Source organism: Scleropages formosus, chromosome 11 (assembly GCF_900964775.1).
Source record: "Scleropages formosus chromosome 11, fSclFor1.1, whole genome shotgun sequence".
In the NCBI taxonomy this organism is placed as follows: domain Eukaryota; kingdom Metazoa; phylum Chordata; class Actinopteri; order Osteoglossiformes; family Osteoglossidae; genus Scleropages; species Scleropages formosus.
Window position 1 is genome coordinate 22,938,924 of NC_041816.1, and position 18,633 is coordinate 22,957,556.

General features: G+C 43.6%; 1 protein-coding gene across 3 annotated transcripts; it reads right to left on the minus strand.

Moving 5' to 3' along the window:
- Positions 1 to 57: 57 nt before the first annotated feature.
- zdhhc7 (zDHHC palmitoyltransferase 7) lies at positions 58 to 18,329 on the minus strand. 3 transcript variants are annotated; one of them, XM_018763701.2, is made up of 8 exons: positions 18,206 to 18,329; positions 15,210 to 15,297; positions 7,734 to 8,069; positions 5,632 to 5,756; positions 5,276 to 5,372; positions 4,314 to 4,395; positions 4,018 to 4,148; positions 58 to 2,910 (listed from the first exon to the last, which is right to left on the minus strand). In XM_018763701.2, exons 3-8 carry the CDS (start codon positions 8,037 to 8,039, stop codon positions 2,731 to 2,733), a joined length of 921 nt encoding a protein of 306 aa, XP_018619217.1. In that variant the 5' UTR covers positions 8,040 to 8,069; positions 15,210 to 15,297; positions 18,206 to 18,329; the 3' UTR covers positions 58 to 2,730. The 3 variants fall into 3 exon arrangements, with proteins under 3 accessions (XP_018619217.1, XP_018619219.1, XP_018619218.1); XM_018763703.2 differs by lacking the exons at positions 15,210 to 15,297; positions 18,206 to 18,329 and having other exon boundaries at positions 5,295 to 5,372; positions 7,734 to 7,958; XM_018763702.2 differs by lacking the exons at positions 15,210 to 15,297; positions 18,206 to 18,329 and having other exon boundaries at positions 5,295 to 5,372; positions 7,713 to 7,958.
- Between the last annotated feature and the right edge of the window lie 304 nt (positions 18,330 to 18,633).

Below are 18,633 nucleotides of genomic sequence, written 5' to 3' on the forward strand. Positions count from 1 at the left end.
CTGCACTGGACCTCGGGTGACACACAACACACTCAAGGCTCCTTTCTGCATCCAGTCTTTTAAACCCACTTTTAAAGTTTATTCTGTAAAAGAACTACACATTAGAAATATCATTTTTGGGTTACAATTTTCTTAAAAAATAAATAAAAACATGATCAATATTTTACACAAATGTGATCATCTGGAGTAAAGTGTACACTTTCAAGTTAAAGAGCTTGTGACGTGTTATAAATTCGCATCATAGGGATGCGCCCAGGTTTGGCCCTGCTTGACAGGAGTTTTGTTTGGTTTGTGTGAATGAGTGAATACCCAGACCACTAGTCTCAAAGCACAGCACCCTTCAAAAGTTTGAGTATGTTTTTGTCCACGTGGCATTTGGGTAACAAGTTTTCAGCAGGAAATGAGCAGACGTGCCTGCGCAGCTCTTCCCCGAAATGAAGGGCACTTGCTTTCTTTTCCTGCTTTTGTGCCATTCTTCCCATGCAAAGAGTTTCCTGGGTGTACTCAAACTTTTGACTGGGACTTTAGTTCAGATAAGAATGCCTCATTCAGTTGTGGCACCTTAAACACACAACATGTTTCTCTGTTCATGCATAAAAACACTGGTGACAGTTCTGACTGCATCTCTCACTAACTGCTGGGAAGTGAATGCGGTAGGCAGCTCCGGCCGGGGTGGGGGGGGGGGGACCATAAAAAGACTGGAAAACCAGAGTCATGGCTTCTGAGTCATTTTAGCTCTACTCAAGAGCATCACTCCCTCCCGGGTTCTGCAAGACACCAAAAAACTGACAAAGAACAACAGGCAGTAATGAGGCAAACCAACTTTCCTGCCTGTGAGGAAACTGAACAGATTAAAGGGATCAATCTGACATGCTGAAGACAAGCAATCTCCAGGTTTTCCAAGTTTCACTGTGGTTGTTACTTAATGATGTGACCTGTGTGGCTATGCTCTTGCAGGTTGCCCTGACCTGCTAGCAAACACTGCCTCTCAGATACTGTTTAGGGCTTCAAGTGTCCTGGAGCCATGGCAACTGAGCACACAGCACTGCTCAGGTTGGACAGTACGCCAGTGCAGAAATTACTTTACCCTTCGTTGCAGAGGTATAAACAGAGTTATACGAGGCCGTGTCGATTCATTCGCTGTAATAGTTAACGGTTTTCTGCTTCAGGTCTGTTCTAAGAAATCCAAAGATCACCGACCAACCCGAAAAACTGCTACTGCCAACAAATTTTTGCTTTAGTTTTCACCCCCTGCCCACCACAATGTTAATGCCACTCTAAGAAAAGTGGAACTTAATTCTACTTTTCTGCTAAAGGTTATATCATGGATTAAATAAGGATTTTTTTGTTTTTACACTACATTAAATACAACATTTGGCATTGCCGATTGGTATTTCCAAACAAATATCAATGTAACTGTTTCTTGAGTATTTGTACACTGGCCTGCAGTACTGGTCTTTGTCAGTCTTGTGCACAAGTCAAGACAGCAAAGCTCCACATCAGGAGAAATTAAGAAACCATAACACAGACACAGGAAGGTCAACGATGGCAACCACAACAGCTTCAACAAAGGGAGGGACGATGATCCCAGCAATGCTTTGGTTGAAAAAGCCACACATAGCAATAGATGTTGCTCCTCTTTCATGGTTATGCAGATGGCGGGCTCCTTAAGAAAACCTCCTTCAAGTCCCTCCCCATCTGTCAAAACTAGCTGGCACTGCTGGCTTTAGTAATCCAATACAACAGCACTAAAGGAAAAAGAGGATACTGGCTAACAAATTTCTCCCTCCCAAAGAGCACCAGAGTGATCCTTTTATTGGAAGCTGGAACAGCTTCTCTGGACGGAGCATGGTTTTTGGGAGCATCTTATTGAGAACTTCATTTTGAACCTCTCCCAACACATACTAGCCATGGTGACAGAAGCTTCAGTTTTTGCCCGAAATTCATTTACCAGGGACAGCACAGAACAGGGGTGACCGGCCCTTGTCCCTGCAAATTGTACACTGCTAATAATTGGTGTTTTTGGTGTAAATAAGATTATTATTCCAAATTTCTTCTCAGGACAAAGGTTTGTCTCCTCTACCATAGCAGGTCACATTTTGTACACAGTCATGGGTATTTTTCCTAATATGACATTTTTCCACCAACAGGTCACCACTGTAAAGGTACACTGCATATATACTTTAGTTTAGAACAAAAATTCATAAACATTTTTTAAGTACATGACTTTGCCATTTGAAAAAATTTTCCAGCAACAACAGATAAATGAAATACAGTTCAGATAAAAGCAATGCAGCACCCAAAAACACAGTTTCCTTTACGTATGTGTTTAGTGGTTCAATGACTGGAGAGCCCTAGCAAGGCCATGAAGAGTCATGGTGCCCCTGCAAGGCTTGAGCCTTTCTCAACTCGGCCACACATTTCCAACAACGTCATTGAAAGAAGAGATCCTTTTCCATGGCCTAGGAGTCCCTCCTCAAAGCACTGGTAGGTGTCAGAGATCCACAGCAGCTCAGGCAATGTATAAAAAAAAAAAACACTCCTGTGTAGTGCATAACAGGTTCAGGTGTGTGTCTTTCCTGTATTGCCTCCTGTCAATGTGTAAATATTCCCCAAAAAAAGTACACAGCACAAAGGTTCCCACAAAACAGAAAACCATATGTGAGTGTTTGTGCAGACACATGCATGTGTATACGTACACCTACACCTGGCTGCTGGGGGGTGGCGTTCTCAAACTGAAAACTCAGCGCCCCCTCGGCGCGAACGCAGTGTCAGCAGGCCACGGGGGCGGAGCCCAGCGAAGGGGTTGATCCACAACAGCGAGGGCTGGCCCCCAAACACAGCTCTCATGCCGTCCCAACGCATACGCCTCTCCCATGTGGGCTTCTCGTTCTTTAGCCGCTCGATCTCCTGCAGGACGGAGAGATGCGTTCGGTCATTGCATGACAGCAGACACAGGGCACACCTCTGCTGTTAGCACTTGGAGATGTAACCGTTCGCTGTAATGTCACACACCACCGCTGATGGCTCTGCTTAAAAAAAATTATTTTCCTTAAAAATTGTTTCATTCATTTTGCTCTCTCCTGGGCAGCATGGTGGCACAGCGAGTAGCGCTGCTGTCTCACAGCGCCTGGGTGGTGTGAGAGGACGTGGATTCGATAACCGCTCAGTCTGCGTGGAGTTTGCATGTTCTCCCCGTGTCTGTATGGGTTTCCTCCCACAGTCCAAAGACATGCTGTTTGGGTTCCCCCATAGTGTGTGAGTGACAGCGAGTGTGTGTTTCACTGATTTATGGATGAGTGACCCAGTGTAAGTAGTGTATGTAGCAGTGCAAGTCACCACAGTGCATAAGGTGTGTGGGGTGAGAACACTACATAGAGTTCATTGGAAGTCAATTTGGAGAAAAGCATCTGATAAATAAATTTAAATGTACTCCTGAAGCAAAACACACACACAATGAAATTAATTCCATTGTTTTTTTTTTTTTACAAGGAAAAAACCCCCATCCCAAGTTCACCTCAGAAATCACCCAAAATGATGTCATGCATTTATAAGCAAAAAATAGGACATCACATTAAAAATCTACAGGGTTTTAGTTTGTCAGTTTGTTCCCCCCAAATTCAGCAAAAATTATGTTGAAAACACACTTTTGTTAAAAAAAAAAAAAAAAATTCTTTCTAAGCAAAATTGCTTAGGAACAGGATTTCAATGACGCCCTACATTTTCACAATATTCATTGTATTCTGCAATTCCTAAGCAGATGGCAAGTTACTACATGTGATCAATAACCTAAATGATCTCGCAAAAGTGCTTGTATGAGAGAGAGAGAGAGAGAGAGAGAGAGAGAGAGAGAGAGAGAGTGAGCAGAGTGAGGAAGAGAATATGAGAGAGAGTTTTCTAGATAATTCTCCAGAGACAAAGTTTAAAGGAGGCTACTGCAGCTTTTCTGCACAGTCTGGCCACTGACGCAGCAGTGGAAAACTGAAAAGTATGGGCCACCTGAAACCTCAGACGCACCGTTTCATCATTACAGATGGAGTGGATCTGGGTTCCAAACATGACAGCAGTGAAAGTGAGGAACAGCAGCCCCTCCAGGCACAGGAAGATCATCAGCATGACAGCGACCGGTGGGGAAAAGTCACTGCACTCTGGGAGAAAGCAGAAGAAGGAGAAGCTCAGGCACTGCCACTTCCCTTCTACAATCAAGCCAATGCCAAAAATGTGAAATCACTAACATCACAGTACAACTCATCGCAAAACACTCAGCGGCAACTAGTAACTCTGGGTTTTGCTGACAGTTCTTGAACACATACCGTTCCACTGGACCTTGACACAGGTAAAGAACTGCAATCCGCTCAGGCAGAGGGCATAAATGGAAATCAGGGCTATATACATCTAGAGAGAGAAATGGAAAAGAAAGTACACATGAACACCCAAGGTGGTCTGAAAATGCACTGGTTAACGACACCAAGCTGACTTACAATATGAGGTATACAAAACTAAGTTACCAGTTTACAGAACTTGGTGGTTTTACTGTGTCAGTTCAGGGCGAGTTTCTTGCTCAAGGGTACAACTGCAGCAACAGAGGTTTGAACCTGGGTCAGACTTGGGTTTTTTAAATGAAGGTGACAGCTCCAACCACTGCACTACCTGCTGCCCCACATTTTGGTTCCTATGCAGAGGCTCCTCTTTATGCAGGCAGTTCAGCTGTCGCTTCCGGAGACAGCCCAGCCGAAGTTCCCACAGGAAGCAAAGTAGGCCACGTTCCATATCGCGGCACAAAATGACAAAACCAAAAGTCTACAGCCACTAAGAAAGCAAGCAAAATTACTGCATGTAATTCCTGGATGGACCACAGTGAAGAAAGGCTGCTAGCAGCACTAAATATATTCTGCTGAAGTAGCACCTATAAAATAAAAATGAGATAAACTGCTTATTACATGTTCTATGATCTCACTGGAGATTTCAGATTTGTGGTTTAGTGCTCTGAAAGTGATGCTCCTCATCCTTCGGGAATGGATAACAACTGAAGGCTGGGGTATGTGTTGCTTATATTCCAGGAAACAAATACTGATGGCGGGGAAAAGAGTACTGCTAAAAAGAGATGGATGTCATCTGCGCAAAGAGGGTGTTCCAAGTTAGCCTTGAGTGGTTAAGGAATGCCTCAAGCTAGAGAAGTGGATTCTTGCTGCTTCCACAGGCCAGTTCTACTTTTGTCTGACCTGTTTCCATGGTGGCAGCGTTGGTCATGTGACCAGGAGAAACAATGACTCACTGTGAAGAGCACAAAGAACCTCTGGTTGTTTTCTCCCACACAGTTGTTCACCCAGGGGCAGTGGTGGTCCATCTTGCGGATGCATCTCTTGCAAATGCTGCAAAAGGAAGTGAGATGAGAATGGACAGAAAACAGTGATATGCAATTTCAAGCAGAACAGTTGGAGATCCCCAGCTGACATGTGGCAGGCATCACTTCCATATGTATCATTTTTACATTCAATAAGACACACCTTATGAGCCAACAGTGATCTGACATCACCTTGAATGACACTGGCATCAGTCACCTAGGCAGCCTCACTGGCAGAGAACATGAACTCTGTACTCATCCCAGTGTGTTTGCATGGTGCTCCTCACCTGCAGTGGTGGGCTCTTTCTGGCTTGATGCTGCAGCACTTTGGACACTTGTAGATAACCTCCCCAGGCTTCAGCTGCAAGCTTTCCATGTACTCCTTGGTGGCATTGCCTTTGGGCACAGCTCCCTGCAGAGACCGAGGAGGTCAGGTCGAGGTCGAAAGTTACTGTAGCCTCAAGACACCCAGCTCATATTCATGCTGCTTTGTTGGTACATCTGGGAACAGACAATCTACATCTACGTGACTCTGCAAGTTGTGGTACATGCTACAGATCCACAGCAGGTTGGATCCCTTGTATAATTACTAATTCATGTCATTTCTGTATTGCCTCCTGGAAAAAAAAAAAAAGAACCTGAGTGATACTATGACAGTTCAAGACTCTCACCCCTGGGACTGGCTGGGAGAGAAACACTCTGAACAAGGTTTTGTTTCAGAAAATAAGTGACTCTACACCTGGATCAAGTTGAGAGAGCATTTGGGTTGCAATAAGGGAGCGTGCACCTCTTGCCCTGAGTTCTGCAGCAGCTGTGGTGCAGCTCCACATGGCTGAAACTGTGCAGAACTATCTCTTGCCTCCTAATGATCTCCACAGAGTGCACAGTCCTAGCAGCTCTCTGCAACTATCCATTTATTTCACTGACAGCATCACTGTTATATATTTTGGGCAGCATGGTGGTTCAGTTTGTGTGAAGCTTGCATAATCTTTCCGTTTTCATGTGGGTTTCTTCCAAGTGCTCTGGTTCCCTCACACAGTTCAGAGATGTCCTTCAAGTGAGTTACTGACTGTATAATTTACCTTATGGCTGGGGAAGTGAGTATGTTTGACTGCTCTGCTATACATTTCTGAATGACTTTAGGGAACTGTAGTGTAGTGTATCTAGTATCCTGTGATGCAATGGTCTCAGCTAAATGAGTCAACAACAACAATAATGTAAATGGAAGTTTTAACTGAGTCATGTACTTTAAACTGAAATGTTCTGAATTTGTATCTGTCGAAATATTACTACAGCACCCTCTCAAAGATATGACTCATTACAACAGAAAGAAATCCAGAAAACCGATGCTAAAGCCGTGGGCCTTGACACAGCACGCTGCACTGCTGAGAGCACCATCTTTTACACTGAATTACAAAGTGATCTATCACATTCTTCCAAAGTGTGTGTGTGTGTCCGTGTGTACGTGCATAGCTTCAACTAAGTGCCACCCAAAATCTGCCAATGAACCCTGACAGCATACCTTGAAGTCATTAGCTGCACCCAGTGACATGGGACACTACAGGAATCAGAGTGGAGCTCCACTCTCACACAGAGTGCTGCTTGTTGAAGTGTCCCACCAGAACAATGTCATCTGGCAGCCTGTCACAGTCCTAATGTGCAAGAATGTCCAGGACTAACTGCTGTTCCCAGTCAATAACACACACTTTTTTTTTGTTTAACACTCTTTCCTTGCATCCAGATCTTATAGTTGATCTAGATATGGACATAAGACAAGTAAACAAAGAAAACACACACAGGATCAACAGATCAGTGTAGGGCTGACCCAGATACACAGTGTTTGCTGATGCTGCTAACATTACAACGCTACCTCTTGGGCATTTGGGTGACAGCTCCTCGGGAGTCAGACAGGATAACTTCAACACAAACCTGGTCAAGACCCACCAGTGGGATCTTTTGTTCATGTAAGATGGCTGAGGGACCCAGTAGGGATACGTGTACTACATTAAATTTGTCTGGATTACAAGTTTGATGTTGCTAAAACACATTAATGTCAGAAAGATTACAGTTGATCCAAAAACAGATTAATTTATTCTGCACTGTAAAACCCGATGAAGCAGGAAAGCATTTACAAAACATTTAGTTGCTTTCTCCTTGTCTCAGCTGTAATCTTCTGGCAGCACTTAGCAAGCTTAGCTTTTCAATTAAATCTGACACCAAAAAAAGGCTAATGCAAACCAGGAGGCGTGAAGTACACAAATTTGACTTATCACAGAATATGATTGGCCCTTGAATTAGCAAACAGTACTCCTCTGGGTTTCATCTGCTTCACACCTTTTCCAGGCAAACCCCAGTAACTAACCCAGACCTTGCTCCTGCTGCTGCTCACCGGGTCTGTCAGCATGGTACGTAGATGTGATGCTAGCGCCAATACAGCCAGGGAGTTGAAGGTCACCCCGTTGATTAGGGCATACCAGAAGTTTTTGGATGGCAGCAACATGACGAAGGTGACCACAAAGTCCGCATAAAGCACCAGAAACCATGTCATGACTGCGCAGATCATGCCACAGCCATCCTGGATGAACCAAACACGGTCAGTGCCCCTCAGGGGAGGCCCGTGTGCCAGCCCCTCCTCTCGCTCCAGCAGGGGGCGGTGCTGTTCCACATCATGCAACCGATGACCGGAGGACTGCATCCCTCGGGGGTGGGGTGTACAGGGAGTGGACTGTATGAAGAGCAAGAGAAAGGCAAGAAAGATAAACCAGTAAGATAAAACAAAGTGCACATTAATGCCAAGGTCACAAAGACTGTCCTCAAGTGCTATGCACACCTGAGTTTTACCACCAGACCAACACAATGATGAAACAGTTTGTCAAAATTCAGTGATTAAGTCAACATGGCAAAGCTGGTCAGTCTTACCTGAGGGATATTTTGAACCCGAATTTGTAAAAGCAGATCCCGTACCTGAGCTGCTCTAACAGGCATTCATAACTCAGAATGTTTAGTTGAGGCAATGCTTCCATCTTCTGCAATCTATCCTTAGTCAATAAGTGAAATCCTGAATATGCACCGAAACACACAAAGATTTTTTCAAACATTTTAAATTTACAGTTCTTGTAACTGCTGTTGCTCCACTGAAATATTGTGGTAAATGTAGTACAAATTCAGCAGTTCCGGTGGATGTTGTGCTCTTTTCACAGGACAGCTAAAATGCAGCAATGTGACCTCAGCAAGCAAACACTCTGGGAAGCTGCTAGAAATTTTACCACCAAAAGGACTAACAAGGTTTCTGCTTGACAGCCTGTCGGACCATACAAGGATCACAAAACAACACCCAGGGAAGACTCCTTAATTAAAAAAGACAGCGTCTCTGCTGCACTCTAGACTCTGTCATCTGAGTGCTGTAGAACACCATTACAGCTTTTGGGAGAGTGAGCCACATCCAAACCTTGTTGGACAGGTTATAATTAATGAAATCCATCAATGGCTTCTCAAAAATCAATAATGTGAGAGTTGCAGGCAATTACACTGGTGGCTGTACTGATAACTCACAGCAACAAGGGAAAAAAAACTGCCGTAATTCATTCTTTATCCTAAGAGGAATACTGACGTGGCTCTAAATTTCACTGGTCCCCAAGTCCTTAATCAGAATACTTGCATTGGTGAGAATTTTTTTTCCATTCTCCTTTTCACAAGGACACAAGTATTCTCCCACCTTTAGATTGATAATACAATTATGGTATTATGGCATTCACTAAATGTCAGAATTGTAAAGGCAAATGAACTTGAGTCAAAAAACATGCTTCGTTGTGGAAGAGGCACCAGCTGGTTTAATGAATAAACACCTGGCTTAAACCAAGAAGAAACGCAAAGGTCGCACCAGATAATCGACTGACCGATTGCACAGAAATATTAAAAGAAAAACCCACATGAAAAGTGAATAACTAAAAGCAGCCTAAATCTTCAAAGTCAGTTTTCTGAGAATTCAGCAAGATGTTTTTGGCCCCAAGAGCTGAGGCGTGTAAGCAGAAAAGCTGCTCATACAAAGTAGAGTAGGGCTTCGGAAAAGCAACAGAGACCGTCTTCTGTGTGGTCAGGGATGGGAAGCAAGCCAAGCCCTGGTCCAGGATCACTGAGGATGTGCATAATTTCCCAATTGCACATTTACACATCAATTCTGACTAAATCTTCCACAAAGAGTAAGATATACTTTTGAGTGCTTTCCTAGAAGTGTCTGCCTGAGTTGCTGAGCTGTGACATCAATTTGCAGAAATAAAAAATTCCCCTGGGTGGAACGAACTTGGGAACTCGCTGTGGACGACATGTGGGACTAATTCTGACAAAACCTTTGAGTGATTTTAACCAATTATGTTTAACTGGATATCTTCTCTTCACCAACAACATCTAAGTTCCACTGTTGCTCAGAAAAGAGGGTCAGGTGTTTCGCAGGCAGATGAACAGAACATCAGGAGCCAACGAGCTTAACACACATCCCTCAAATTAATTTGTTTAGTGAAAACACCCCATTAGGTGAATCTTCTTCAAGATGGGGCTGAATGACCTTTAATTATTTGGGGAAAGGTGAAAAAATTTGCCTAAAATGAACTAAAATACAAAAATAAGATATTTTATTCATGACAATGAGGAGGCTACTTTTCTATTGAAGGTTTGGAGCATCAAATGTGATGTCTGTGGGTTTTAAATTATCCCTTTTACTCAATTTAAATGGAATGAGACAAACCCTACTACAGCAGCCATCTGAAGTGAGTGTGAGGGGTTTGAACAAACAACAGCACTGCAAACATTCATGAGAGGAGAAACACGGATCCATCAAAAGTTAGTTTACTACCTCTTTTTAAAGACTGAAGTTTGACTAATCTATTACATTTACTCATTTTCTTGACACTTCTCCAAAGCGACATACAATGTTAAGGTGCCTACAAATATTTCCCCATTTAGACAACTGGGCCATTTTTACTGGGCAATTTAGGTGTAAGTACCTTGCTCAAGGGTACTACAGCTGGAGGTGGGATTTGAACCTGTGACCTTTGGGTCCAAAAGCAGCAGCTTTAAGCACTACACTACCAGCTGTCCCAAACTGTTCTGTACTGTGCTGCCCAGAGTGACTTTACTTCTCTAACAACATTTGGCTGAAATAACAGACAGGGAACTAGTTTTCTGTTGTTAATCATTTTTATTGTCTGCACTTTTTGTGACTGTTTTCCTTCACTGAACTGCTTTGTGCCAGTGTGCAGTGCAGGCTGAAAGCCACACACCAACTGTGTTGCAGTTGCACTGAATTGCTCCTTTAAAAGTCTGCCAGTGGCTGAAATAACACAAGATAAATGTAGCTGGGGTTACGATATCAAGTACAAGTACCATGATATGGGCAAAAATGCCATTGTATTAGAAGAGAGTATATTTCTATAACCTGCTATATGAGGGATAACAGTACCAGTGGACATAACTGCAGGCATACAGGATCAAACATGGTACCTATTTCTGGGATTTCCCACAAACATCTTGCTAACATGAGAATTTTCAGCACTTTTGCATCTCACACACAAAATTAAGTAAGAGAATGCTGTGAGGGCATTTCCATTGGTTGTACTTCATTCATTTCACCTTTTATTGTCAACAGAAAATGAAGTACTCCTTGTTCTCCAAAATCCTCAGCATGGTTGACTAAATTGACACTTTGCAGTCACCGCTGCTGATAAAGCAACCAGAACCCTCACAGTACCAAAACGACAGGACGTCCCATTGCAGCATCAGGCTATTGTTATGATACTATAAGCAGTGCCCCATCTGTCTCAGTCTTCAAATCCAAACTAAAGACATGTTTACTCAGGCATTTTATCTCAAAATGAAATTCCGCTTAGTTGCGTTTATGTTTTTCCCACCTCTATACCGAAGCATATTAAATTTATTGGTTTAAGTTATAAATTACTAACACTTTCTTCTTGTTGAACATTGTCTCCCTACAGTAAGACCTGAGGAGGCTGGCCGGCAGTCACAGATGCATCCCATGCCGACTGAAGATAATGACCAACTGCCATGATGGACGAGACGTACCTTGCTGAACTGGGAAATCAAGCTACCATACAGCAACAATGCCGTTATTACTTGTAAACTTAAAATTCTTATTTAATCTAGAATGCCCAGGAGGGGTGGGCAGCCATTGGCCCTTGGACCCCGAGAGGTCCTCCCACCCCCCCCGACTATCAGTTGGGAGTTTTTGTACTTATACTTATAGCTCTCTAAAAATTGTATTACGAAAGTCTGTAGTCACCTGTCGTCTTTGTTTCTTTATCTGGTGTATTTGTTTTTCTTGCCTTATGCCTGTGTTAAAGCGCTCTGTGTCACTGCACGAGAAGAGTGCTCTATAAAAATAAATTGAATTGAAAGGGGAAACATGGGGCAGTAGAGTTTGCACAGCGACATGAAATGGGCTACCAGCTGTCCCAAACTGTTCTGTACTGTGCTGTGTGTATGCCCTGTATGCATATGGGAACAAGAGCTACAGCAACACCTTCGGCTATGGCTTAATACAGCTACGGCTTGATGCTGGCTAGAAAATGCCAGTGGTACGGTGATGACAAGGTCCTGTGACATGTATTTATGACATTTTTAACGCAGTTTCAATTGCCATGGAACTCCAACATCCTCAACTCATTTTAAAATCCACAAGGTAAAATTTCAATTCCAGCGTACTGTGAGCGGTGAAGCTGTCAATCAAGCTGTTGCGTGTGTGTGCCCCCCCCCCCAAGGCTTTATTATCACCAAAGATTTTCACTAGGTAAAAGCATCAGTTCAGCTAATTTAAAAAAAACACTGCAAATTCAACAGCAGCTCGGCAGTGGCTGAATGAGGAGCAATGTGTCCTTGGATGAGACTGCTGGAATGCAGATAATAATGCGTGTTAAACCGATGTATAATATAGCAGACCAGATCAAACTGTGTAACATCCTTTATATCAGGAAACAGTGTAAACAACATAGGAAAACAACTTCATTATGTTCCAAAATATACAGCCAGTTTTGACATTTTGACAATTAAAAAAATGAGCACTCATTTTTTAAAAAATGGATCCCTTTAATTTTAAAACACACACACACACACACACGCATTTCCACATAAATGTAAACTATGTAAATTAATCAATGATGACTGACTATACACTGATTAAAGTACTTACTGAACCCTGACAGGATTTAAGCATAATCCTCTCATCATTTTCATTGGTCTGAGCAGCTGAACTGCATATTTATATTAACCCCTGAGTGAGTGTACATACTGCGACATTAATAATTTCATTACCAATGAGATGCATTAGTTCTAGCTATGTTAACCTGACAAAATCATGGAATCTGTTATAAGAAGGAAACTGTACTTCTTAAGCTGAGCTCGGGATTCCAAAAGATGTCAGTTCTGTGAATCACTTGGCTACTTACTATTGAAATCTAGGGTATATTTCACAAGTGTAGGGAACACAATATGTTGAGATGTGAATAAACCATGTTTACACTGCAAGGGAATATTAATAAAGTCAAAATACTGTAAAACTGGCTAGGGATTTGCTGACGATTATTCATGAAGCCAACTGGGAATTAAAAATAAGTGGAACTCCAAACTCAACACAGAGCAGGGATGAGCGGGATGCTACCCGGGAAAGCGCCATTATAATCTGGCAACTTGCACCTCACCTTGTGCTCCAGGACAAGAGGCCACACCTTCTTCCTGTCTTACTGCTGTGTGGGAGCCCAGTCACTGACCAATGGGAGATTTACCTAACCCCATCCCCACCTGATACACGTCACAAACTGGGTCAGATGTTGGAGGAGATTGTGTGCATGGGTGTGACAAATAGAATTGTGTGTGCAGCACAAGAGCCAAAGAGGAGAGTGTGGTAAGAAGAAAAGGCTATCTTCTCATAGTGCAACAGTAGGTACTGATGGCCACACTACATACCCCAGGTCAAAGATACTGCCAGTTACCTTCACCTGAGTAGCTGTTGTCATCCCAGCTTGCTGAATCCTGACAACTGAGCAACAATCTTTGGTGTACCAGGGGCCAGCTGCATGGTATGCAAGACCACATACCCCAAGCACAGAGGGTCTATATTATGCAGGGGAAACTGGTAGACCTGTTGTTTTTGGGCTTAAAGGTCACAGGTTTGAATTCCACCTTCATCTGTAGTATCCTTGAGCAAGATACCTCGCCTAAATTTCTGCAGCAATGTTACCCAGCTGTATAAATGGGCAAATAATTGTAAGTATCTTAACATTTTAAGTTGCTTTGGAGAATAAGCATAAAAGCATAAGGTAAGAGGAGATGTAAGATTATGCTGAAGGCCACGATGAGACTTAAACAAAAGGTAATTTTTATTAGTGTTTGGCCTCCCAAGATCAGAACTGGCAATGCATGTTAATCTGTCAGGCTTCCTCCAGCTCCACTAAGATTCTAACTTTCACAGATATGTACAGGGAGGCCCCTCAGGCCACCATCCACACAACTAAAACCTCTCCTTCCAGGCAAAGGTATAACAGCAGACTAAGCTTTAAATAAATGTTTTCTTTCTGCGACAGACACGGTATTGATTTCCCGACGAATGAGTAGTCTTGCCCAAGGAAGCAATGCTTGGCAACTTACTGCTGGAGGGCATTGAGAGGGCAGTGGAACCAAAAATCAGCAGAAGCCCCCAGGGAGGGGGTGCGCCAAAAGGCTTCCAGGGAGAATTTCAGATTAACATGCAAACCACAAAGACAGATGGCAGCACTGAATGGCTCTGGAGTATAAAAACAACCCACTCAGCGTCCTCCAAGATGGCCGAGACCGTACTCAGGCTGTTTAGAGGAAATTCGGTGCCCCATCACTCGGTTATTTCGATACACATCTGGTGCATTCTCTCTTTTCTGACAAGACAACTCTCACTGTCACACACTAAGGTCAGTATCTAATTTAAGCAACTGTGTCACAGCAAGTGAAGTTGAACCCAGCTACGGTGGAAGCACAGGACACACACCGAGCAGAAATGCTTAGCTAAGCATAAATTTTAATAATTCAAAGCTTGGCATGGTGAAACAGAACAGCCGTCAGCAAAAAAAAAAAAAAAGTAAACCGGGCAAGGATTTATGATTTGGTTACATGGTCATAACTAGTTTCTTCTGAAAACGTCAAATTAATTTAATTTGACAAATTTCACATGCATGATTTCACTCACGTCACATACGCACACTGTATTCTATAATATTTTGCTGGCTGTGTACCACTGCGTTTGTACATTTACATGAAGAATTTGTTTAGTTCTACCACAGCATTGTATGGAAATTACATTTTTTTTTTTCTGACCTCTGCGTTCAGTTTTGTTATGAAGTGCAGCTGAGGATGAGCCTTCAACTGCCAATAGTAACCCTAAGTTTCAATCTTTTTTTTTGCTGAAGATAGCCATTCACAGTTTGTGCCCATCTAGTTTTGTAACACCAACTACCACAGTCATAGTTTATGTGACGTTTAATAATCTCATATGTGGATAAATCACATTTCTTTTCAATTGGGTCAATGAACAGAAGCATTCAGTGCCTTGGGGCAGAACAGTAAAGAAAGCCAAGCAAATCTTTTTGAAAAACCACAACCTTAATAATCAAGCTTTTTTTTTTTTTTTTTTTTAATTATTATTACAACAAAGGTCCATCTCAAAACACACTAGGTAGAGTTCTCTGAGGGGAAAAGCAGAAGGCCTTAGTGGCTCGCTTTGCTAACAAATCAAGCAATAAAGTTCCCACACATTCACAAATGCGAGACAGTTTGACTTCACGTGTGTGAGATCAGCTGGTCATCTCCTCACAGCCCCACAAGCACTCACCTAACAGAGGTCCTGGGTTCACGGTGACATATAGTCTGCTCCTCAGGCCTGTGATGGGTAGATGGACCCACATGCAGAATCCCTGGACCTGCAAGCAAACAACCACAACAGAGCATTAGTTGGACAGGGGGTAGGTTTGGGGAGGGGGGGGGAGAAAGTGTTTGCTCCTGTCCACCTTTCCATACTGCCTTAACTGGACAGGATCCCGCCAGACTTGCTTGTGACAGTATCTAATGAAACATGGCGAGACACGCTAAGCAGAACATCTGGCTCTGGATTATTACAGAGGAGGAGGAAACACGGCAGCACTGACAATGTAACAGAACAACAGGGCCGGAAATCTCTTCTTCCATACACTCACACACATTCTCTAAACAGACTTGTTTTAATTCCACGTCGGATCACATTTGTCACGCAAGTTAAAGCCCCTTCAGGCTACGACATGTGAAGTGTCACTGAATAAATGCAGATTTTAGCAAGGAATAGTATCTACATATCTGATATTATCTAAACTGCATATCTGCCTGTTGAATGTTGTTTATCTTCTGTGGGTTTTTAAATGGACACCATAAAATTCTGGAGAATCATGCAATCTGCACAGACAGAAGACTCTCGGTGGCCTGCAGGTTATCCCAGGAGGTAGGCTGAGCTCAGAATCAAAGTATGAGGTATTGACTCTGCCCAACTACTTGTCCAGGCCATGGTGACTTCCCGTCTGGACTACTGCAACGCTCTCCTGTGTGGGCTTCCGGCTACTGCCAGCAAACCTCTGCAGCTCCTACAAAATGCTGCTGCACGAGTTGTGTTTGATTTGCCAAAGCGTTCCAATGTATCTCCTCTTCTCATTTCTCTGCACTGGTTTCCTATAGTTGCCCAAATAAAATTAAAGACCCTGGTTATTGTCTACAAATGCATCAATAGAACTGTTCCCAGCTATTTCTGCTCGCTTGGTGGTCCCGCACATGAAATGTAAAGCACGGAGGTTCTTGGTTCTGGCTCCGTTGTGGTGGAACGAACTTCCCCTCTCGCTCAGAACTGCGGAAACTCTGTCTACATTCAAGAAGGGTCTGAAAATTCACCTTTTCCAGACCCATTTCGCCCAAGATCTTTCCAGCTCATGTACGTACCGTGTAAATGTCACACACCGTAACTTCATGAGCATCGCCAGATAAAGCATTTCTTCAGCAACTACTTCGGCATTGTTTTTGTTTGCTTGTGTATCTTATAATGTTATAAAAAACTTGGTAGGAAGGTATATCAGGATTTGTCTATCCTGTGTTTTATGCACCTACTTGAATGATGAACCTTGGTGCAGGAAGTGGTAGGTAACAAACTAGGTTTACTTGAGTCACATGTCTGCAGCTGTGTCTTTCTCTTCATGTAATGCATAAATTGTACTTTTGCTAAGATGCATGTCGCTTTGGACAAAAGTGTCCATTAAATGAGTAAATGTAAACGTTTGCTGCCATAGCAAGAGAACCACAAGATGTGCCAAGCAAACATGCATTGCAAATCCTTGAGGGGCATCACAAAGTACTCATATCCATCATCAACTAGGCCTAATAAAGAGGAAGTCACTGATTTACAAGTGATCCTGACCCCACCTTGTGATTCACAGCAGTCCTGATATTGTCTGGTGTTTGGCTTCAGCAGAAATGTGCCAAGCTCAGCGCCTTTAGATCTGTGTGTTTTCTACCTGGGTGCAATGGGGGGGCACAACTTGTATGTGTTAGCAATGTACCTGAGCACCGGAACACTGGACAGAACTAACCAGGTGTCCATCTGAACTAATTAAGTGAGGGGTGTCCAATGTGATATATACTAGACCTATCTTAAATAATACAAATTCAGACCAGGGGACAGCAAGTAGTGCATTGATCAGAGTTGCTGCCTTTGGACCCAAAGGTCACAGGTTCAAATGTCACCTCTGTTTGTAGTACTCTTGAGCAAGATACTGTACATACCCTAAATTACTCCAGCAAAAATTGCCCAGCTGTACAAATCATGGGTAAATAATTGTGCATAACATTGTGAATCACTTTGGACAAAAATATTAGCAAAATGAATAAATGTAAATAGACTAAACAAAAATCAATTTTCAATGTAGGCATTTAAGATTCAGTATGTCACTTACCATCATGATTTTTGCATGGACTAGTCACAATAACTAATGTGGCCCTTGGCCAGAAAAGGATGGACGCCCCTCAATTAAGTTCTCTATTTTCTCTGCACTTTTAAGGAATACTTCTGTTCACTCACGTTCATCACTTAACAACATCTTAACCTTAAAGTTTACAGTTTGGAAATGATCTGCTCAGCGCAACAGCCAAACTTATATGAGAGTGCCAACTGGCCACAAGAGCTGTCTTGCGAAACTCGTTTGCAAGAGTGAGGCTGGAAAAGTTGAGCGGAAAAGAATGTGAACACGATGAGCTGTAACGACTGCAACTGGCCCCAGTAACCCAGCCCAGCTCGTCACGTTCAAATCTCGTTCCGCACAGGGCTCGCGAGGAGTGTATGTATCACACCATAATGACACGAAGGACATCACGCCGAGCGCGTCGACGCTCGGTTAACCGCGATGCACGTGCCACGGCGCACACGCGCGTAAGGCAGATGCGGCAGCGGCGGGAAAAGCTGGACGCCGCGAGAAGCGCAGCGCGCGCCGTGCGGCCGAGGTGAGCGAGGCGCGCGCTCCGGCGCCTCACCAACCAAGTCAATAAATATGTGCGCGGACCGGCACTCTCGAGCTCTGCGGACGAGCAAACAACAGCGAACAGAAATTTACAACAGTGATTCCCGGGATACCTGCAAACACACGGCCTCAACGTCACTCGTGTTTTTTTTTTTTTTTTTTTTTTAAATGACACTGTGAGTGTCAGTAGGATGTGTGCCGTCGGCAGCCGCCTGCTTGCTGCTAATAACAAATACGTAAAATATGAAATTCATGCAGGGACAGCGACATGGACAATGCGGTGATTAAAAACAGGTCTTACTGTAAGTTCCCGCTCCCCGCACTACTCTCCTTCGGTGAAGTACATTACAGACAGATACTTGTCTATCATCTTCTCTCCCCGGCTGTGCCTCCGACGCGGCGGTTGAACGGGGCTCACGAGCCTCTCGGCGGGTGGGCACAGTGGGGGGGGCGGGGACTTCCGGTATGTGTTTCGGCTGTCCTCGTGCATCCCCGCCCAACGGTCGTTCATTTCCGCCCACAGCCGGACGTGCAGGAACGTCGCTCGGAGCGGCCGCCGCGTTCCTTCGCTAGGGGTCGCAAAAGCGGCTGCTTTGCCGAGACAGACGTTTAGTCGCCCGAATTTTATCCAAATTTCACACCAACCAACCTAACTTCCAGAGCTCTCGTTTCTGGAAAGCAATGCGGGATACTCGGAACTGAAAGAACAACGTACAAAATTAAGTTTTC